The sequence below is a fragment of the Triturus cristatus genome, chromosome 2_2, assembly GCF_964204655.1.
Source record: "Triturus cristatus chromosome 2_2, aTriCri1.1, whole genome shotgun sequence".
Taxonomy (NCBI): Eukaryota; Metazoa; Chordata; class Amphibia; order Caudata; family Salamandridae; genus Triturus; species Triturus cristatus.
This window is the reverse complement of record NC_140582.1, coordinates 1,204,152,941-1,204,176,616: the sequence shown is the minus strand read 5'-3', so window position 1 is coordinate 1,204,176,616 and position 23,676 is coordinate 1,204,152,941. Positions and strand designations below refer to the sequence as shown.

Sequence of the window (23,676 nt, the reverse complement as noted above, 5' to 3'; positions counted from 1 at the left end):
TCAGCATTCAGTATTGTTTTAATATTCTCTTTGGCTGGGCAGACACCATGGTGCTGATTAGGATCCTGGAAAAACCGGGTACGAACCGTCGGTCGGAGCGTTTTCTCCGTCCGACTCGTACCTGGGCCAAAAACATTACAAACATGGAAGTACGATTCGCACGGAAACACCATTTCCGTACGAGTCGTACAAAACACCGACCGACGAAAATATACATACGAATGGGATCCGGGAATGCTCCGACGTGACGTCGGGACGCTTTCAGGCAGCGTTTCACGACCCAGGAAGTACGAACCGAACCAACAGCAGTCCGGACGGCAATATTTTTACGGCACCCAAAAAGTGCCGGAAAAGCGAAGTACGCCGTGAAACGACCAGATTAGGGGGCCCGGTACGCGCCGTACTCCCCCCAGCCCCCGTGAGTAGGCGCCGAACCCCCCGTGTATGTACACCCATGTACGTACGAGTCGAACCCCCTGTGTATGTACACCCGTGTACGTACGAGTCGTACCCCCACCCGTGTATGTACTCCCGTGTATGTACGAGTCGTACACCCCCTGTATGTACACCCGTGTACGTACGAGTCGAACCCCCCGTGTATGTACACCCGTATACGTACGAGTCGAACCCCCCAGTGTATGTACACCCGTGTACACGGGGGGTACGACTCGTACGTACACGGGTGTACATACACGGGGGTTCGACTCGTACGTACACGGGTGTACATACACGGGGGGTTCGGCGCGTACATACGGGGGCTGGGGGGGGTGTTCGGCGCGTATGTGGGCACATGTCTCCATGGTTGCTATGGGAGTTCGGTGCGGACAGTGTTTTTTCCATACGGTTGTGACATCGGACGCACGGGATGGATTGTACTTGCGCGGTCGGACTTCACTTTTCACGTTTGTACGGTAAATCGTCCGGGGACGTGTCGGACACATTTTCCGACCCGAGGACGTGTGGGGAATTATTCCCAATGCGATTCGTATGGAGTTTTTCCCATGCGAATCGTACTTGGCAGTTTGTACGGCACTTGTACGATTCGTACGGTAAAAAGACCGGATACGAGTCGTACGGGGAAAATTTTTCCAGGATCCTAATCGGCACCCATGTGTGTCATGGCATTGCCAGGTGCACATACACTTGGTTGTTTATCACCATTCCCATCCAGTTGGTTTCCACTGGTATTCCTCTTCATTGCATCCCATGGACAATGCCTGTTAGATTGCCACAGTGAGGCAGTCAGAGAATTCAACTGATAAGCACTGCTGCAAATCAGAGGTAAAGCCCACACTAATGAAGAGACTGTGAAATGCTTGATGATAAAGAGGGAGCTGGGATTTACAAGCCACAGAGTGAGTTCATTGGCTGACTGCCCGACTAGCCCCAGTGCCCTCCTGGGGTGTGTGATGGTGCTGTGGGGGTATTGAGGGTAATGGGCCACCATGCATGTGTGTGTGGATAAGGGAGCAATATGGGAGAAATGTGGGAGCAGCTGTGCACATCCCCTGCCCTCCTTCTTGCATCAGCAGCCCAGGTTAACTAACTGGTTCCGGCTCTAGCCAGCTTTATCTGCAAGACAATGCCTAAAATATACATGGCAGTGATTTGAGTAAACTCTTTTCAGCCACTGGCCTCTTCGGGTCATCAACCTTCAGCCATTGTTGCAGTGAATTCTATTTCACATATGTAGCAGTCCAACAGAGCATATTCTGTTTTTTATGATCTGGCTTGACAGCACAGCTGTCGCCTTTCAAATATTTGGGAACCACAAAAAGTGGTGGTTTTGCCTCCACTCCCACCTATAGGTGTCCATGTTTAAACTCTTTGATTGGGTAGACGCTCTGTACTTCCTCAGAAAGAGTGCTTGTATTGCACTTTTATTGGCTGTCACCTAATATGGCTACCGTATTAAAACACGATGACGTGCGGCTGCAATGGTAACCCTTGTTTTAAAAATGGAATCAGTGGCGGCTGTAAGGTGATCACCACATGCCTGCCCCTTACATGGACCACCTGTATATGTAGCTCAATGTTTGTTGTCCATTGCTGATCTTGTTTATAGACAATTGTACTTCTACTTTGAGTTACAGCCAATCAGATGACTTCATATATTTTCGGAGTGGTCACAGAGCCGGAAGGGATTGTAACATTTATGGTAACCTAGGGTTGGTGCTTTTGAAGCATATCAATAAATTCTACAGTGTTACACAGAAGTCCAATGTGCTCATTGGCTGTTAAGTCCCTCATGCATAAACACTGTCCAAACCATGCTCCCTCCTCCCAGACTTTGTGAGGTGAGCCTGGGTCAGATGGCTATCCTTAGTCAGTGCCCCCTCAGCGTGTTGGTCCTCTTTCTTATCTAACCTCTAAGGCTGCTGCCCCTTGTGACTTTCCCTTGCCATGCCCTTCTCCCTTCCTCATGGCACAGGACTTTTTCTAGCCGGGTCTGCCCTTGCTACCTTTCCAGTGTTCCCCTCTGTGGCCTTGCAGTTACTCACTCTCCCCATATGTTTCACTGGTCCTTGGCTTCCCACTGCGGGGGCATTTTTCCAGTATCTCCATGTTCACAGTTGCTCTCACCCTTCTCTCATCATGTGCACTTGGCAGTAGAGCAGCCACTATATGCTGCTGGAGCAGGACATCCACAGAAGCACCGATGCGTGGTCTGGCCTAATGCAGTGGTAGGGGTGGAAGCCTCCTCCCACCAGCTCCCTTGACCATCACTAGAGCGCGGCTGTTTGGAATAGTTTCCTCATGTGACTATATCTTTGTGGTTGAATAGTTTCTGTAGTAGTATGTTACTGCCGGGTATGTATATTTTTAGCAGGCTTTGTGCCATTTCTAGTGCGATGAACTCAATGGTTTCAGTGCTCTCTTCTTAGACACCTTGCTAACAGGTTCAAATCCCAACAGGGTAACCTGGGCCTTACAGCCTTCTGAGGTCAATAAAATGATTCCCATTGAGGTTTCTAATGGGCACACCTGTTGTGTGCCGTGCTGTGCATGTTGACAGTTATTATTATTTCAGAAGGGCCCGAGTGCTGGACTAGGACACCATGCCAGTGACAAGGAAGATGAAGACACCCCAATGGAAGCACGACCTGAGCTCCCGGGTTCACCTGTGATACTGCAGCTATAAAGGCAGGGTAAATCAGCACTCTTTTAAGCCTCCTCTTTGGGCTTTGCTCTCCAAGTGTATTGCAAGGATAACGTTTTGTAGGACGAGTTTCTGTGATACTATAGAGCAGGACAATATTGAATCAAATGAAGGCTGATTAGTTACTAACAAAACCCCCACAAAGGTATTGTAGGAAAGTCATTTTTTTTTGCCTTGATCACCTCCATTTTTTACTGATGCTGGTGGTTCTGCTAACCAAGGCCAGGGTCAGTGTTCAGTGTTCAGTCCTCTAAAGGAATATGGTAATTGGTATAATTCTAATTGAGCAAGACAACCTACCTGTAAGGCCCTAATATCTGGTAGGGCACGTACGTTTAGAGACTCCAGTGGACTTAATGCACTTAAGTGTGCACTGCTGTGGTGTCTGGTGCCATTTTAAAGTCAGGCCTGCCTTGCAGGCTGGTTTTAAAATAATATTCTTTCCAAATTCGACTTTGGAATAAATAGTACTTCCAAAGCACAAAACTTACTTTTTATAAATTCTAAGTCACCCCTAAGCTCTGCCCTAGGTGCCCCATGGGCAGGGTGCATAGTTATGGCAGGGTGCATAGTTATAAAAAGCAGGGACAATATAAAAAATGTTTTATTTGCCCTGATAAAGACATACAGCCAAAGACGTTTTTCCGAATTGTAGTGCTTCTAGCCCCATGAGCTAACATGAGAAAGGCTTTATTGAACTTAATAAAGTCTATATTTGCTTTGGAGCTAGCTCACAATATCATTCATAGCATCAAATTAATTGCCACACTAAATCCAACAACTTGTCAAGGTTAGATTTAATGTACCTATTACAAGAAAGTAGTTTTAGAACTTACTATCTTAAAGTTACCTACAACAGCCCTGTAGCAGCCTCTTCCAGTGAGTTGTTAATCACACCTTTGGGTTGGGTTACACTGACACACACACCAAGGAAAGATTTTCTCAGTTTTGATTTTTCTGCATTCTGGGTCAAAAATCTGCCACACTTTGCAGGAAGTGCTCATAGCAGAGGGAGGCAACATTACGCCTATTGGTTGGGGCATCCCCCTTTGCCATCCCAGAATGGAGGATAAATATGGGAGAGCTGCAGGACTCCTCAGAACATTGCCTGGAACAGAAGGACTGCCCTACTGGACCTTGGAACTGCACCACAGTATGCATTCACTCAAAAGGACTGCACCTGCTACACTCTAGGCTTCACAAAGAAAGTACTTTGTGTGAATCAAAGGAAAAGGAGTGGACTCCCTGATCAGCAATAGGTACAACATAGCTGGAAGATGTTATCTGCCGGCCCAAAGAGAGGATCACCAAGCTAACCAGTGCCAACTGGATTTTTCCTGGACTGTGCAGGTGCATTGTGGGAAACTGAATCCTAGCCCCCAAGAGCCAATGCAGAGTCTCTGAACCCTTGGACTGAGCTAGTGGGCCCTTATTTTCTCCAAAGGAACCAATAAACTTCAAGATTTAAAAGTTTGGAAAATTTCTGCAAACCTTTGCAAAACAGCTCCTAGGAGGAGACCCGCTTGAAATTGTTGACTGGTGAATCAGCCTGACAGCACTGATTTGTCCAGCTGCAAGCTCTCGTAAACCATTCGCTGTCTCCATTGAGGACAAAGACTTCCAGAGCCTCACTGAGGCATCTCACTGCAGCAGCCCGCTGTCTTCGAATCGAACTTCGTATCCGAGAAGCCAGAGGACCTGCCAATAAGCCCATCCACAAAAGAAAAGCTCCAAGAAAAAGACTAAGGGGCATATTTACAAACCCCTATTGCCACCACAATGTCACTCTTAGTGAGGTTGTGATGGCGATAGGGGCTTCGCCTTATTTGCAAAGCAGCATTAAGCCACTGAACGTGGCTTAATGCTGTCTTCTAACTAAAGCACCCTTTCACGCTACACTTAGCATGAAAGGGGTGGGCAAGAGGTCTTGTGGTGGGCATCCCACCGCAACATCCATTGATTTTGACTCTGGCCCCTATTTACAAGAGCTGCGTAAATAGAAGGCAGCGCCAAAAGTAAGACCAGGGAAAACCTGGTCTTAAACAGGCAAAACTAGGAGAAATGCTTTATTTCTATAAACAATTTTCCCCTCAACACAGGCACCCTTGCACTATTGTGCAAGGGTGCCTGCATTGGCGCTAGGCAGCTAAATTTAGCACCAGTGCAGGGGGAAATGCAGGGCACCATATTGTAGTAAATATGGTGCAGCCCTGTGTTTCTAAAGTGATGATGTGTGTTGTTAGCCTTTGTGGCTTAACGACACGCTTCGTCACTTAAATATGCCCCTAAGTCTGGAGGTAAACTTTTGACCGGGACCTAGCAATCACCCTATCTGACTCATGCTCCATCGCTGTTGGCCCAAAACTTTGAATTTGTCCCGGTCCAGAGCGACCAGATAACTGTGAGTGGTACATTAAGCTTTTAAGCACTAGAATGCACAATTTTTATTTTAATCTTTACAAATTCATATCTCCAGTTCCCTACATTGGAATTTTGTCATTTTGGTGTCATTGTAAAGATACAGATATTCTCTATTTTCATAAATTGGTGTTGGATTTGTATTATGCTGTGTCCTTTACTCATTTACTGTTTTGGTGATATTAAAAATGTTTTACAAATACCTGTCCCCTGACTGTTCATTTGCCAAGCTACCAGGGGTTGAGCAAGGATTAATTTATTGAGACTTGTCTGCACCTATTAGTGATTGTGGCATTATTACTAGCTGAAGGTGAATACCCCCACCTACTATTAATTCCCTTTCCTACAGTAATCTTTAGTAATCATGGTTTCTCTCAGGCTCAGGACCATGTGTAACAATAGATTTCTTTATTGGCCCAGGACAGTACTTCCCATTTCTCTTAACAGTACTAAAAGTGTGAACAGAACACTTGAACAGGGTTATACAATTGTTTTTAGATCAAGCGTTAGCCAAGAGCTTTTGCATTTTTTTTTTAAAAAGTAGGTACAATATACTTATTCAAAGGGGCTTTTAGCCAGCTGTCTTCATCCATTGGTCTGCTGGTGTGTCATTCACATTTTGCTTCCACCCACTACATCATAATGCATGGGAATTGGTGACAGCCCACTTCAGTAACTGGATAACTTCACTTTGAGTCACTGCTGTTTGCTCTTTCACACACAGCACATCCACATACAAGCTAATTCCCTTCTGTACCAATGTTTTTGTTTTTCTTTTATTTCTTTGATGTTGCCTTTGTGTAGGGAGAGTCTGATGTGACAGCAGGCTGCTTTATACCAGATTCCAACCATTATCAGTTACTTTGTCCTACGAACAATGTTGTAAATTCCTTTTCGAATGTTCTTTATCTGACTGGTGGTCTTTCACAGCTACAGATTGCGTCTATTTAAAACTGTTCTGTATTAAGTTCTGAAAAGCTTGAATATTTGACATGTGAATTCATAAGAGGATAAGCTTCAGAACACGTTTATTCTGGGCTCAAGTTTACCAACGGTTCTGTAAAAAGCTTTGCCCAGGAAGATATCAGCCTTTATCACGTTTATTTTTGAAGCAATTGTACGACTTATATTTCTTTTGTTCTTTCCATTCTTCTTCTTTTCTTTTCTTTTTCCGTCTTAATTTTGTTGTATATTTTCCTTGTTCTTGTTTTCTTTGTTTTATTCCTCTTTCCTTTCCTTATTTCCTTTGTCTCTCATTCTTTCTTTTTGTTTCCTTTCATTCCTTTTATCTTTATTTTTATCTTTCATTCCTTCTTTCCTTTTTTCTTTCAGCTTCATTCCTTTTTTCTAGCTTTTCTTTTTTTCTCTCATTCTTTATTCATTCCTTTTTTCCCCATTTTTAGTTCCTTTTTTATTCCTTCTCTCTTGATTTCCTTTTTTCTTTCAGTCTTCTTCATTTTCTGTTTTCTTTTGTTCTTTCAATGCTTCTTTTCTTCTTTCAGGATTTTAGGTATTCACACCTAATTTCACTGAAGAATTAGTGAAAGTGGATGGCAAAAATGTTGCATAGGCCACAACTCACAACTGTAGCCATAGACAAATGCACAGGACATATTTTTATTTAAAAAAAAAAAAAAAAAGAAAAAGCGGTGTTCTATAAATGCAATCATTTGGCTAAAAGCAAGCACAATTGAGATGGATATTAAAGTTGCAGATACCACTCCACTGAGGCGAACAAGCACTCTATACAGGGGACAACCAAAGTGTTTGGTTAAAAATAAATCACACAGAAGAAAGGGGGAGGGGAAGAGTGGGTACAATCGCCCTATTTCAGCATCTTTGGATATTATACCTGTGCAGATTTCGTTCTATAATAGATCACCTCATATTTTTCATAAATAATGCTTTTCAGAATATACATTATTAATATGTGGCTATACCTTCCAAGTGTAATAGCTTTTCTCTCTGGGATGTTCAATGAAGGGAGGTGCTTGTACACTAGGGTGATATAAGGATTCCATCCTTATGGCACTGTATGTTAAATCATAAATGCAACCTCGCATGTGACCCAGTTTCATCTTTGTGCTACGTATATAATGGTAAACAGTGGGTCAGCCTCGTCGTCATCTGACAGAGCATGATGAAAAATTCATGTATTATATCTTTTACGTCCACAACAATATAGCAGTGCATTCTTTTCTGATTAACTTTGGCCGTTTACATTAAGTATTGTGTAATTTTAAACGAATTATTTATAGGCGCTTGTGTACCATAAAAGACAGCCCTCAACAGCACCCCACATCTTTAACCTCCAGTACATACCACTCCACAACACAAAATACCATTCCACATAATTACACTCCAAAGCAGACTATCCCACTCCACATAATTCCAATACACTCAATACCACATAATTACTGTCCACATAATTCCACAGCACACCATGCCAGATAATTTCACTATACAAATCCACTCCACACAATTCCACGCCACACAATTACAATGCCAATAGCTCCAACTCCAACAAATGCGAGACTGGTTACATTTCCAATGCTTGTTTCTATTAGCTTTACACCTTACCTAGCACTGGGATATTGAAGTGCACATAAACTGGCAGCTATCATGCATGCAAATATAAATTTACAAATGTGTGTGGAAAAACCCACCTTCTAAAATATTATGCAATCCCTATCAACAGGGCCTCACAAGAATTAGCACAAAGAAAACACCCAAGAGTTGTTAGAGTGGCATGGCAATGGCAAAACCCATGCCTAATATAGTAATCTGTGAGATTACATGTAACAAAATACCTGTCTGTAGCCTGTAACACAATGTGTTAACAACCAACTGTTAATTTTTTTCTAGATTTAACAAATGTTTTTCAGAATTATTAAACTACACCAATTATTTTTGTCATACCTTTTCATAATAAGAACAGACCAATCGCACCAAGCATAATGCCTTCCAGTGCATCCATCAAGCGTGTAGCTTGTCACCATAACCATCTCAGGCCTACAGTTTTCGACACGGCAACCATCACAAAGTCGTAAAATTAGAAAGGTATACAAAATTAAAGTTGGCTAAGCAAAATGCTATCTATCTTAAAAGGGCCTAACAGGGATTCAGATAGAGCAAACTTTCTATGCCCATGATTTTTCACACAGTGTAACCAACAACAAAACTATGGTAATCATGGAGATTCTGTATTTGGAAAAAATACTGATTTTTTGATAACTGGAGACAGAAATATCAGAGCAACATAGATTGGGATACAAAAATATCCTGATGCAGAAATATCGTCGTCAAATATCGTTTTATAGGTAATTAATGTCTTTGTTATGAATATTGTTTTCAGTAATATAGTTGTTGAAAATGTGGTTTTTGGATTATTTGATTGCGTTTTAGGGCTTATATTAAGTTTATGTGTTAATATTATTTGCATAGTTGTTAATAATTAACTATTAATCAATTAATATATTTTAGGTAAAAATTTGAATACATTACATTTGTACCTTATGTCATATTGATTTCTTTTCGTTTTATTTCATATGCCGTTTGCTAGGGGTGTAGGATAGGAACCTAATTAAGTGCTAATTAAATATAATTCATTAATTTGTTTAATAATATTTGATTAATGATTATGTTTATTGTGTAATATTTATATATTTTAGGTATATTTAGGATTTGTAGGGGAATAGGGCAGGACATTTCCTAAGTAATAATTAATCAACAATTCATTTGTATTTGTTTATTCATTATTTAATTGGTTATTAATTATGTAAATTGTTTTATACTTATTTGTTTTAGTTAAAATTTAGGTTTGGGCTGCTAGGTTAGTAGGGGTATAGGGTGGGACATTAATTAAGTAATAATTCAAAACTAATTATTTTATTGTTTATTTATTATATAAATTGTTTAATTGTTTTACTTTCTCAATAAATATATATCTTTATGTAAATTAATATTGTTTACATTAAGAGTTTTATACAAAGCTTATAAATTATTGGGCTTTTCAAATATGTAATGTGTTTGAAGTGAAGTACTTTCTCTACTCTTGGATGACTGGAGTGGGAAGAGTAAATCTTCCTCCCCCCGAAGTCCAACGCTTTCCCTATTGACGCATAGACTGGAGTTGGAATACTAAATTTTACCCCTCCAAGCTCCAACACTTTCCCACCTGTTGCACAGACTGGAGAGGGAATAGTAAAGTTTACCTCTTCTAAGTTCAACACTTTCCATGTTGTTGTACAGACTGTAGTGAATAGTAAATGTAATCCCTCTGAAATCCAACGCTTTCCCTACTCTTTAGAATATTTTTAGTAAATGTGGGTTTTACGGTTTAAAATGTGTATTATTTAATTTACTGTCTAAATTAAATAATATATTTTTGTTATTGAATTTATTTATATATTTATGGTTTTATTATGCATTATATATATATATGCTTTATTTTCACAGTGATACATTTCAAATATTCAAAAATAACAATGTAAAATAAATAATTTATTAATTATTTTACACTATATATATGGATCTATATAAACACAAACAAATCTATGTGTATATATATATATATATATATGTGTGTGTGTGTGTGTTTGTATGTGTATATATCATTATATATTTATATATAGTATTAAATATTAGTGGAATTTATTTAATTTACATTATATTAAATGTATAAATCAAAATATTTAACATTTACTACTGTAAACTCTACTTATATAAAAAATAATCAACATTGCATACATTTCTTTATGATATTAGTGTCAACGATATTTATTTTAGATTTTTTTTGTACTTACCATTAAAAGTATGCAGACACAATAATTTTGTAAATTATATTTTTTGGCACGATATTTGGGCCAAACAATATTGTTTTCCTTGACATTGTGTCAGTGATCCCTGAAATTCCATGTAACAAAATACCTATTGTAGGCTTTAAGATAGAGCAATAACAATCCACACTTATATGCCTATTGCTTTTAGCATATGATTTTCACAATAAATATGTCAGGTCCAGTGCCTTTCTCATACCATTCATAATAAACTGATCAGGCCGATGGCCAAACTTATTGGGTTGCAAACATACCCAAATAGGGAACTGATTCCAACGTCGGACAGACCTGAGTCCATCTGACATCGGTCAGGAACTGTAACCGAACGACCTCCTTTCACTGGTTACAGACAGGCAAGTAGGATGCGACCGAATCAAAATGCCATTCACAAGGGCGGTTGTGTGCAATCTACAGTGCTGAGATGGCCCATTGCTGGAGTGCAATGTGAAAAGACTGATGTCATACTCTGTAAGTGAAGTGAGGTGTCCTTGTCTTTGTAGGTGGGGACTGTGCTGCCCAGATGGGCTCACACTGAGCTGGACTACAGGGGAACACATAGCTATCCAGCCAAGCAATTACTGTCCTGACTACAGTATGAACAACCTTCTGTGTCACTGTATGGCTGACAACACAACACAGGTCACTCATACATACATGTTCAGGGAGGCAAGCCAGTGGCATTGGGTACACACACCCTCCCCCTGGAGACAGCATGTCAGGCAGTGCATGGCACTACCCCACATTCCCAGGCACATACTGCATCAGTCCAACTACATGTGTGCCCCCCCTGCCCTACCCCACCACTCCACCACTGTTGAAGACTTACCACGACATTTGGGGCACCATATAGCCTTGGGTACTGTGTGAGCACCTCGTACACCAGGACTTCCAGCTCCTCTCTTGTGAAAGGACTGGCACGGATCTTCTATGTCCTTGCCATCACTGTGGACATCAGACAACAGCGGCGGAATTGGATGGTGAGGGCTCTCAGTCAGCAGTCCCTGGAGGCAGCAGCAGTTGAGGGGTCTCTAGCAGCAGTCTCTGGAGGCTGCAGCAGGTGAGGGGTCTCAGGCAGCAGTTCCTGGAGGCAGCAGCAGGTGAGGGGTCTCAGGCAGCAGTCCCTGGAGGCAGCAGCAGGTGAGGGGTCTCGGGCAGCAGTCCCTGGAGGCAGCAGCAGGTGTGGGATCTCAGGCAGCAGTCCCTGGAGGCAGCAGCAGGTGAGGGGTCTCAGGCAGCAGGCTCTGGGAGCAGTGGAAATGTGAGGCTCCCTCCCACACATATATAGCCCCCTGGGGTTGTTTCAAAGGTGTCAAGCTGCAGCAATTGGTGGTCCTGGTCTGCCTCTTTCAAATGCATCCATTGACCGCCACCGCGGTGGCGTAGCACGCCTACCTCGATCTTCAAATTTGCATCATGACACCGCAATCAAGGCTCCCATTGGCTGTAAGGGCATGCTCCATGGCTGTGACACACCGCTGGGGCCCGGTGTGCGCTACCGCGATGGTGCATCTTTCAAATGCATCCAATGACCGCCTCTGCGGTGGCGGAGCACGCCGACCACGATCTTCAAAATTTATTTCATCATGCCACCGCAATCAAGGTTCCCATTGGCTGTAAGGGCATGATCCATGGCGGTGGCACACCACAGGGGCCCGGTGTGCGCCACCGCGATTTTTGCGGCGGAGCATGCCAACCGCCATCTCCCCATGTCTCCATGCCTATCACTACCGCACTTTTGTGAATGGGGGTGCTGGTGACACACTGCCGTGGCCAGGTGGTAGATCCCACGATTTGAGTGCCATACATTGACACGAGACTCCACCATTAAGGCGGCGGAGCATGCCAACTGCAATTTACACATGTCTCCATGCCTATCACTACCGCACTTGTGTGAATGGGGGTGCTGGTGACACACTGCCATGGCCAGGCGGTAGCTACCGGGATTTGGGTGCCATACAATCACAATGGCCATCTGTCAGGGCATGATCCATGGCGGTGACACACCACAGGGGCCCGGTGTGCGCCACCGCGATTTTTGCGGCGGAGCATGCCAACTGCCATTTCCACATTTCTCCATGCCTATCACTACCGCACTTGTGTGTATGGGGGTGCTGGTGACACACCGCCATGGCCAGGCAGTAGCTACCGCGATTTGGGTGTCATACATTGACACGAGGCTCCGCCATTCAGGCGGCGGAGCATGCCAACTGCAATTTACACATGTCTCCATGCCTATCACTACCGCACTTGTGTGAATGGGGGTGCTGGTGACACACTGCCATGGCCAGGCGGTAGCTACCGGGATTTGGGTGCCATACAATCACAATGGCCATCTGTCAAACATCAACAGGGCACAGTGCCTACATGGTCAATGGCACATCATTGTGTACACGATGCCAATGTTCTATTTACTCCACTGATGGCTACACATGCCATATTTGTGTGTGTGTTTCGTAGATTGGCCTGTACCCACTTACATGTCACTTATGGATTTGATGTTGGTGTAGGCAGGACAGTGTTGTTCTGGACTCTACAATGTGTACACATGTCAATGTGCTGAGGTGCAGTGACAATCACAGCGATGCTCATCTCAATGAATGATGATCTATTTTGCATTGCCTCTCATGTCTGCTCATGCACACATTCGTCCTTCCAGCACCGACTGTGGTCATTGTGTGGTGGATGTGTGCCAGGTTGTAATGACGCATTAAGGTGTGACGGGTACAGCAGCTAGGAATGAGACAGTGGATTTGATTAGTTACACATATGCTGGATGCTATACTCCCAGGCGAGGATGTTGCAGGCAGCACTGGTGGTAGTGGTGGTGGTGGTGGTGGTGGCAGTGGCCGCACAGCCATAACAGCAGGGGTCTGCAGTGAAGTTGTTGTTGCCACAGATGTGCTGGGGGGGACAATGGGGTCCTGGGATCATCACATTGTTTACGATGGGCACTACTGTGCTTCCTGACATGATGCAGTGGTACATGCATTACTTGTCCATGGTGTGAGGTGTCAATGCATACCATGCGACCCGTGCATAATTTATGATTACAGGGACTTGTTGCCATCTAGGGCCTGGCACAACATGTTTTTAATTGAGGACTCATTGTTGATTTGTGTGACCTGGCAGGCGTCACATCTGGCCATGGACTGGCCATTGTCATCTCCTGCATACCTTTGTCCTGTCATGTGCATATCTTGATTTGTACCACCACACATGCTTTCGTATTTGTCGAATGGTCCTTGTTGCACTAGCCCCATGGCGATGCACATGTAAATAGGTGCTGTGTATGATTGTGCCCTGACTTTCTTCTACTTGTGCATTGATGTGTCACACTTTAGTAGCTGTGACAGTTTCCTTAGTTTACCTGTGTGCACACTGTGCTTGGCAATGGGGTGGGAGTGCCTCTTTGTGCAATGAGAGGGCTGGTGTTGTTATATGGCACCATTTAAGTTGTGATGAATTAGTGGGTGCACATACTGGCTACTTACCTGTAATGTGCACACATTTGTGTTTGTGATGTCACACATGTGTGTGTGCGTGGTGGCGGCTTACATCCTGCTCAGTGGGGTTACAGGACAGAATCATATGTCTACCTACCTGCAAGTTTTTTTGGTGTACTGCAATGGCTTCCAACTGCTTCTGGGTGGGGTGGGGGAGGGCTCGATCCTGCTGAGGTGTGTGACAGGAGGTATGGTGGGAGTGGTGGTACAAGCCTCCCACCCACAAACACCCTCATTGTGAAGATGGCTACCTACCTGTAAGTTTGTTTGGTGTACTGCAATGGCTTCCAACTGCTTCTGGGTGGGGTGGGGTGGGCTCCATCCTGCTGAGATGTAGGACAGGGGGCCTGGTGGGAGTTGTGGTGCTGGCCTTCCATCCACAAACACCCTCATTGTGAAGATGGCTACCTACCTGTAAGTTTGTTTGGTGTACTGCAATGGCTTCCAACTGCTTCTGGGTGAGGTGGGGGAGGGCTCAATTCTGCTGAGGTGTGGGACAGGAGGTATGGTGGGAGTGGTGGTACAGGCCTCCCACCCACAAACACCCTCATTGTAAAGATGGCTACCTACCTGTAAGTTTGTTTGGTGTACTGCAATGGCTTCCAACTGCTTCTGGGTGGGGTGGGGGTGGGTTCCATCCTGCTGAGGTGTGGGACAGGGAGCCTGGTGGGAGTTGTAGTTCTGGCCTTCCACCCACAAACACCCTCACTGTGATGATGGCTACCTACCTATAAGTTTGTTTGTTGTACTGCAAAGGCTTCCAACTGCTTCTGGGTGGGGTGGGGGTGGGCTCCATCCTGCTGAGGTGTGGGACAGGGTGGGAGTTGTAGTGCTGGCCTTCCACCCCCAAACACCCTCATTGTGAAGATGGCTACCTACCTGTAAGTTTTACGTGGGTTATGTAATGGCTGACCCAAGCTTCTGGGTGGGGTCAGGGGATTGCTCCATCCTGCTGAGGTGTGGGACAGGGGGTATGGTGGGAGTGGTAGTACAGGTCTCCCACCCCCAAACACCCTCCCAGGGAAGATGTCTGCCTACCTGTAAGTTTGCTGAGGGTAATGTAATGGCTGACACATGCTTCTGGGTGGGGTGGGTGGAGAGCTCCATCTTGCAGATGCTGTGGGATAAGGGGGCCTGGTGGGAGTTGTAGTGCTGTCTGTCTGTACACATGCACCCATGGTAATGTTGGTAGCTACATTTGCGTGAATGGGAGTGGGTGAATGTTGGATCTGTGAGTCATGTTTTTGTGAGTGTGTGGTGCAGATTGATGGGATTTGTCCTATGTGGTGTAGCTTTGTAGTTGTGGTGGACAGTACATAACAGAGTGGTGGTAGTCATTTATTTGTACTTACCAGCCTCCACTCCCCCAGCTACTCCTGTGAGACTCTCCGGATGCAGTATGGCAAGCACCTTCTCCTCCCATGGTGTGAATGGTTTTTGTGGAATGGGAGGGCCACCGCCAGTCCTCTGAGCCAGCTCACAGTTCTTGCTCCTACTCTCCTTGACAGCCCTCTTCAGATCATGCCACCGCTTCATGACCTCCTTTTCCGATCTTGGGGTGGGCCCTACTGCATTGACCCTTTGGACTATCCTTGCCCACATTTGTGTCCTTGTGGTTAATGGTGTCTGTTCGACCAGGCTACCAAAAAGCTGTGGTTCCACTCTGACTATCTCATCTACCATGACTGTCAACTCACTCTCTGTGAATTTGGGCATTTTCTGCATGGCCATGGTGTGTGGTGTGCAAAGTGGTTGTGGGTGCAGGAGTGTGGGTGGTGGGTTTGGTTGTGATGTGTATGGTGTGTATAGTGCAAGAGGGTTAGTTGTGCAGGTGTGGAAGTGGTGGTGGTGCTGTGTGTGGTGTGGCTAGTGATGTTGTGTTCTTTGCCTCTCCTTTTAGCTAGGGTGTGTGTCCCTTCTCTCATGGAGTATTGCAAAGGATTGTGGTCAGGGAAGTGGCTAGTTTTATACTCAGCTATGTGGGTGTGTCCAATTGGGGTATTGCTGTCAGGTGTGTTGTCCTGGGATTTGTATTTTTCTATTTTGCCATGTGGTTGTGTCAGTTGGGTGTGTTTTGTGTATTTGGGGGACATGGCTAGTTTGCTGTGTTTACTTTTTGGCCTTATTGTGGACTGTTTGCTTCGTCCGCCATATTTGTCTATGCTGCAGCTCTTCTGCTGGCTCTCCCATTTATCCCATTGTGTGACCGCTGCGGTCGGAGACAGAGGTACGTACCACGGGACCATCGGGGATATCCTAATTTCCCGTGCGGTGTCTCCGCTATACTTGCGGCAGGTTGGTGTTTTTCCGCTGCGGATCCGACCGCTGCGGATGGATTTTGGCCATCTCCGCCCGCTACGGGCGGTTTATCTTGGCCCCGTTCCGCCGCGGATGGTGTTTTTGGGCGGTTGATCCTAATTTGGCTGTCGGTTTTTCCACAGTGCCGGCGGACGGTTGTTTTCCGCTTCCATGGCGGTCGGGGTGCTTTCCTGCCCGCCATCCAAATAGACCCCTAAGTATTATTAAGTATTGTCATTAGGTCTTGAATCATTGGTACTTCCAGTACACATTTCTTTCGGTACACACACATTTCCAGACAGGCCCACACTCTCCTTGAGCACAGGGAAGTAAACCACTATATACAGCATAATGCCAACATTTGGAAGCAAGAAAGAGGGACGTTCCAAAAAAACAAATCTGAGGAATTTATTTTATTTGCATTGGTTTGGAGGCAATTTTAGGGAGGAGACAGCAAAAATAAAGCTGTATGTGGTTTAAAAAATCGTGAGTTACCCTGCTGAGACAGGTGTATTGATACGTATGACATGGGTAGAAATGGAAGTGCAGACAAATATTCTTCAAGCGCAGTAACACTTTGGCAATGGGGTCTACTATATGGGGTGCTATCTTGCACTGTAAGTGGGATAAAAAAGTTTGAGAGGGTACTCTAAAAAAAAAAAAGGCATGGGCAAAGAAGGGTACCTAGGGATTCTTTTTTAGAGGCGCCACCTTAGTAATACGAAACACCCTGCGTATATGATTATAATACCTTCATCATCATCATCCCAATTATTTTCAGGGAGAAAAATGCAAGTACTCCTGAGGCCGGGCTTACATACCCCCCACCCTAAAGAAAGTAGCAGTTGGGAGCCACGGGCATTGGCCAATGAGTCAAGGGAGCCGTGGGTCAAAAAAGTTTAGGAACCACTGGCTTATACTGTGCAGTCCATGCCATGTAGGAATGGAGTGCATGCACACAGAGGGGCACAACATGAAGCCCTCGGCATGCATTCCAGTGCACAGGGGGACGGGGGGCCTGTAGGGCCTTCTTTGGTTCCTCACCACCAGCAGTTTCATGGAGAAAGAACCTCCATTAGACTGCTGGTGGTGAGGAAAGTTGCAATATGCTTGGCGATGCCGCAGGGCACCACCAAGCCTATTGGGGCCCTAAGACCACCGCACCACCGCCAAGGATCTATGATATCTGCCAGTTGTAATCCGGCAGTTGGACCATTGGTGCAGCAGTGGCCGGACCACCACAACTGCGCCATCATAAGTTTGGCGGTCATCGGACCGCCAAACTCATAATTAGACCCATAATGTCTGGCAACAGCTGTGATGTGCTGTTTAGCCAGACCTAAAAAACAGGTGCTCGGCTCTGCCCCGAGCCTGCACAGCTCTTCGTGTTACATCTCCTGGAGTTACATGTAAATGAAACACATTTTCTGATATAAATGTATGCCTTATTTTTGGGGTTCTGTTGACGTGGCGGTGCACATCATTGCACTCAATGAGAACTATTGCCTGGACAGTGATTTTTTATGCTTTCTTGTTATAAGATGGTGAAAAAACACACTAGTTTCATCCTTTTCAAAGGTGATACAAAAATGTTACATTTGTGTCACACCCTTTGAAGGTGTGTAAACTCAGAATTTCAAGATTTCGATGAGATATGAGGTTTTGCGACAAGTACATTGCAACTAGATTATTCCAGTCATTCTATTGACAAGTTAACATTGAAAACCCATACACATATACCAGACAACCCCTTCCCACTGCCAAGTTGTTTTCTCTTTCATTAATGCAAGTCAGCTGATTTCATTTCTTAAAGAGTAAATGAAAGGCATTATACGAGTGCAGAGATCTCTTGCTACAGTGTGGTACTCACCATTGACATCATGTTCTGGTGTATTGGAGGACTTGTCCATTGGGAATGAAACCATCATTTTTTTTGTCTCCTTTTCAATGTTTTTCAAATAGTTGTGCACCTGAAAATCTAATAAGATGTATTATATTATAAATGATTGCACGTGGGAATATCAGAAAGTGTGGACATTGCATCTAGCTTCAGGAATCAGGGGTGTAATGCAGACCCCTGAAGTCAAAGCGTTGCAGGAGGGACCAAACCCTTCAAATGGCCCCAAACCATCAGGGGACCCTATTCATACAACTTAAATAAATACCTGTGGGATATGGGAGACAGTGGTGTAACGCAAACTGATGCCCCCCCTACAGAATGTGATGAGGGTCCCCTGTCTTCCATATCTCACAGATATGGATTGGCATTGGGCTGAATGGGGGCCCCCTGAAAGGTCCTCCTGCATCTCAGGGTTTGCAGAAGCCTGTGTTACACCCCAGATGGGAAACTCAAGAACCCTTCATCACATTCTGTGGGGGTCTTTCATTTTGCATTATACCACTGGGGGTTCCCACTTTCTAGATAATAATTCTCAAAGCAAATGGAAAATTAGAGCACAATTTGGAGATCATCCAAAACTATTCCTACTAAATAGCATATGACCTGCACTTCATCTCAAACTAAGGGCCTCATTACAATGTAGGTCAGAAAGGCTCCGAACAGCATTCAGATTTTCCTAACCCGTGTCGGAACCCATATTTCCGACCGACTCAGAAACATTTCTGACCAACTGATTATGATAGAAGGTAACCGTTCGGTCTTTCAGACTCGGTTGCGACATTTGGAGACTCCGAGTTGGTCGGAGCCGAATCGTATGGTTCTACGGACTGCATTTCCGACAAGCGTATTACGATGTCGGATTCGGACAGCCTTTCCGAATCAATCTGTCCAACACGGAACAGCTGTCGGAAACTGACTTTGGGGGCCCGGAGCAGGCCCCCCTTCACCCATAGGCCTCCGGTTGAGGGCCACGGGGTACCCATGAGACCCCTCTTTACAACCATGCACAGTGTGGCAGGTATGATGGGGTGCCTGCGACAGGGTGTAAGGTTTTCCGCAACCACACCTTTTTCCAATGGAACCCCGTGTTGTCGGTCAGAACACAGGCTCCCATTGAAGTCAATGGGAGTCCAACTGAACGGTGTTCGGAAACATCGTAATTGGACAGTCGGACTCGCCAAACCCAAGTCGCTCGGAACCGATTCCAACAAGGAGGTGGTTGGAATGCTTTCTGACCTACATCATAATGAGGCCATTAATGTAAGAGAATTTTGGGAAGAGGTCTTGAAAATCAAATGGTCCTCACTGGTAGCTAAAGTAAGGAAAGCCGCACTCCTATGAGCCTCACAAGTTTATTCTGGGACGTATTTAGATGGTTGCTTAAGGCCAAGTTAGCCCCTGCTTAGAGTTGGTCACAACAGCCTTACGTTGCAGGAAGTCCAAGTTGGAAGAATTGTTTTGTTGATGGCAATTTCATCAAAATGCATCACTGAAAAAAAAAATTGGAATCCATAAGAATTTGAGGTTTTAGAACTATGGGGTCTAGTTACAAACAGCATTTTGTAGTATTAAAATGAGTACTATAGCAGTACTACACATAGTACAGTAGTAATATTCACGTGTTACACAAGGCTACTCACTAATTTACGGGCGAAGAAATCTGCCTCCACCTCTCGTATAATTTTTTGCACCGGCACACTTGTAAGCCTTTGCTTTGTAGAAAATCTGGAAGGCACAAGGAAGAGTGACTGGAAATTGGGGAGTACTGACGACATAATATGATGAGTTTGGGGAAAATAAGAAGGGGTTTAGGAAGGACAAGCTACTGCAAACACCTACCCACAAAACAATAAGACCACTTCTATTCATAAACTACACTTCTAACATTACAACAGTCTTAAAGTTGACAAAACAGTAGTAAATGTACTCTAACCCAGTAATGAAGCATCATGCATGACCCCTCGCAGGCACTGCAACACAATTGCATAGAAAATAATGGTGGCAGACACTTATATTATTAGGAAATGTTAAATGCACACAATTATTTTGACTTTTAAAATGTACTTAATTTTGTTTAACATGTAAAAAGTATATATAATTAATACATTATTATTGTATTATTTTGAAGTGTAATAATAAACAATTTTGAAATAAAATGGAATTAAAGATTTAAACTTTTATTAAAAGATTTAAATTGTTTAAATTATTTGCACACTTAACTTTTAACAACATTTAATAAATAGTAACTAAAAATATTAATTTTCTGTGGGTGAGATTTAAAAAAAGAATTAGGGAGTAAATATTATGAAAATATATTTTATTTAATGCACATTTAATTTAATGAGTTAATCTGCTGTCACATTTTATTTTAATAGGTTTGATGTTTATATCAAAGATTTTAAATTATGTTGTAATTATATTTTACATAAAAATATTTTTATATTTTTAAAGGATAACATACTTTAATATTTTGCCTATACTTTCCCATAAAGAGATTTTCACCATAGTGGCAGAGATCTCCAGCTATGTGTGAAAAATTTGTATTGGTAATTCATAAATCTGTTGTAGGAGGCTCTACCACGAGGTGGAGGCATGTAAATGTACACTTCAGTGTAAATCTTCACTCGGAAATAGCAAAAAAGTGTTGATTTATACCTAGGTGCAGTAGTAGAAGTAAAGATTGTGAATCAGGTCTTTTATGTTTGTTTTGCAAAATCTCAAGACTGCAGATCCCCATCACCTTGCTTCCCATAGAAGTGAGGCAATCAGGAGAAATGAGGCAACAAGTTGAGAGCTTCCTTCAAGTCCAACTGAGGAACATCAGCATGACTAACATTTAACTACACAAATGGAAATAAAAATGAGTGTGTGGGTAAGCCGGAGACTGATTGAGTGAGTGAATGAATGTGTGAGAGTGAATGAGTGAATAAGTGAACAAATAAGGGCCTCATTTATGAAAACTGTTGCATCCCTGCGATAAAACAGCGATGCAACAGTTTTCACTGCGACCTCCTTGGATGACCGTAGTTAATGTACAGTGCTCCATGTAGCAAGGAATGACAGATAGGTCCGGAATCCGGACGTATCTGTTGGCGCAAAAGTCACACATTCCTGGAGTTGTGTCGCAAGTATGATGCAACTCCAGCAATACATGGGTTAGGCCTATTTCCATTGCACTGCATCACCCTTATGCCTGCCATGAGGCAGGTGTAAGGTTTTGACGCAGTGGAGTCCTAGAAGTGTCACAGCGAAATCTAAGAGATTTCACTGCAACACTTCTACAACCCTTTTTTCTTTGGGAACGCCCACCATGCATACATTATACCTGACGCAGGTATAATGTATGAATGGGTAAGAAGGTGCCTTCAAGGGATTTATTTAATGAAAGTAGAAAACTTTTTGATATTAATCAATGGTAGGTTAGTAATATCCCTACAGTCTTAGTCGCTGTTATTTATATAATTTTAGAAAAACTTAATTTCTCAAAATGTTCGTTAGATAAATGGAAGCATATCAATGCAAATTAGTCTTAACTATGCTACGGAGGAGAGAAAAACTGAACAAAATGATCAAAAGAAAGGTGTGTATTAAAAATTCAATTTTATAATCAAAATTCAAAAGGGTACTTTACATAGCAGCAATTGAACATGAAGTGAAAGAAAATAATTGAATCATTCAAGTCTTCACATTGATAATTGGTCAAACACTTTTTCACAAAATCATAGACAGTTGATTCATTGGAAAACAGTGTGAAGTCGACGTTTCGGTCTTTGCAGTTTCTTTTATAAGACCATCCTCAGGACTAAATGATTTAAAATGATGACCCCTGGTGACAAAACAATAATGAAATGAAGTCACAAATAAAGAAACATCAAAATAAACAATTAACACCTTTAACAACAATACTCTTCCTCCAAAAAGTATGTATCTAAAAATCCTCATTTTTTGTAGCATTCCTGTACATATGATATGTCAAACGGAGAATTTATTAGTCAAGCTATATGAATAACCAGTCAGTGTTATATAAAGTCAATTCATACCAAACAGTTATGCATTAGTTAACCATTCATTTATAAACGGGAGCTTCTATTCAATCATAATGCATTTCGCGTTTCAAAATAATCCAATTAGTGACCATAAAGCATGTTATTGAGGTCCTATATTCGATCTAACACTAATTATTGTTAGAGATAATATATATTAAAGAGTTTCTGTTCTTGTTACTTTTTTCAGTACGTTCTCTGTATTTCTTTTTTATCTTTATTGAACACGTCTCAAGTCATTAAGGTATTTGCAATCTAAGATGTAGGGAGGATAACATCACCTAAATTAGCAAGATTCATATCTGAAATATATTTTAGTATCTAAATAGTGATCATTAATCAACTATTGTGGCATTAGTCTAAGAAAAGAGATGTAAACATCAATGGTTCTGCTGCTTTATATGGCAAAAAGATACTAATAACGTTGTCAAGAAAATCAGTTACTGCTGCAATATACATGCTGAACATTACTCGTTATCGGGTATATTTAATTCACCTTTGTTAGAAGGAGAATATCCTTGGTATCAGTGATATGAAGATAAGACATACCTTGCGTGGCATATTAATTTCTTTAGCCAATGGGAATGATCAAAGAGCCGTATAGGCGAGTCTTTCGTTAGTTTTCAAATGAGGAGTCGATCGTTTCTCATGTGAGTAACGTTATGCGTAGTTTCAAGTGAATCTGGGAAGTAATCGGTAAACTAGAATAAGTTTATTGTTAAACGTTGGTATATTTCTCAAGAGAATTTAAAGGACGTTTTAAACATACCTCATTTATGAAAAATTCAATCGTCTCAGATTTCGATAATGATGTGGACGCTCTCAATTTAATCTAGAATATAAACATTCAAAAGGCAGTTGTAAATCCGCACTCCCTAGTGACATACCATTTGGAAATATTCAGAGAGCGCTTTGAACATACCTGGCGTCTAAAACGAAAAGCGAAGCACGTCAAGTCGTGTACGCAGCGAGCGAAGCTAGGCGTTTGGATGTTCGCGGTATTTAAAGTGATTGGCTGAGAAATAGAAAGCGGACTGAGAAGTCCGCGAATTACTTGTTGGGTGCCATCTTTAGATGGGAAAGTTGTTATATACATCCTAGGGGATTACTTCTTGAGAATGGCAAAGTAAAAGATGTCTAAGTATTCAGCGGCCATCTTTTTAGGGAGTAATGATGTCGGCTTGAGTGGCACATTATACAAGATTAGCATTTTTTGTATAACAAATTAGATTGTATTAATCACAGCTAATGATGGAAGGCTGTAAGTTCGTTATTTACAAATATAATCACATATCGAAAGGTGATCGCTCAAGATTTTAATTAAAGATTCAGGTTGGTACTGAAAATATTATCGACCTGTAATTCATCATATTTCAGAATTGTGTATACACATTAAGATAGTTGTCAAAGCATTTCTTGTTACAATGGATTAAGAATGCCAATTTATCTTAAATCATGATAACCTGCCTATACAAATCTGATTTGTATAACAGTGTTTAAACTAGTACAGAAATAT

General features: G+C 42.8%; 1 protein-coding gene across 1 annotated transcript in view; it reads right to left on the bottom strand.

The window, feature by feature from the left end:
• Positions 1 to 23,676, bottom strand: part of LOC146863394 (C-type lectin domain family 4 member D-like) — a 189,053-nt gene that overhangs the window by 94,160 nt on the left and 71,217 nt on the right. Inside the window, exon 4 of the mRNA XM_085643366.1 lies at positions 18,088 to 18,195. Within this exon, the coding sequence (XP_085499492.1) occupies positions 18,088 to 18,195 (108 nt within the window). The remainder of the gene's footprint in view (positions 1 to 18,087; positions 18,196 to 23,676) is intronic.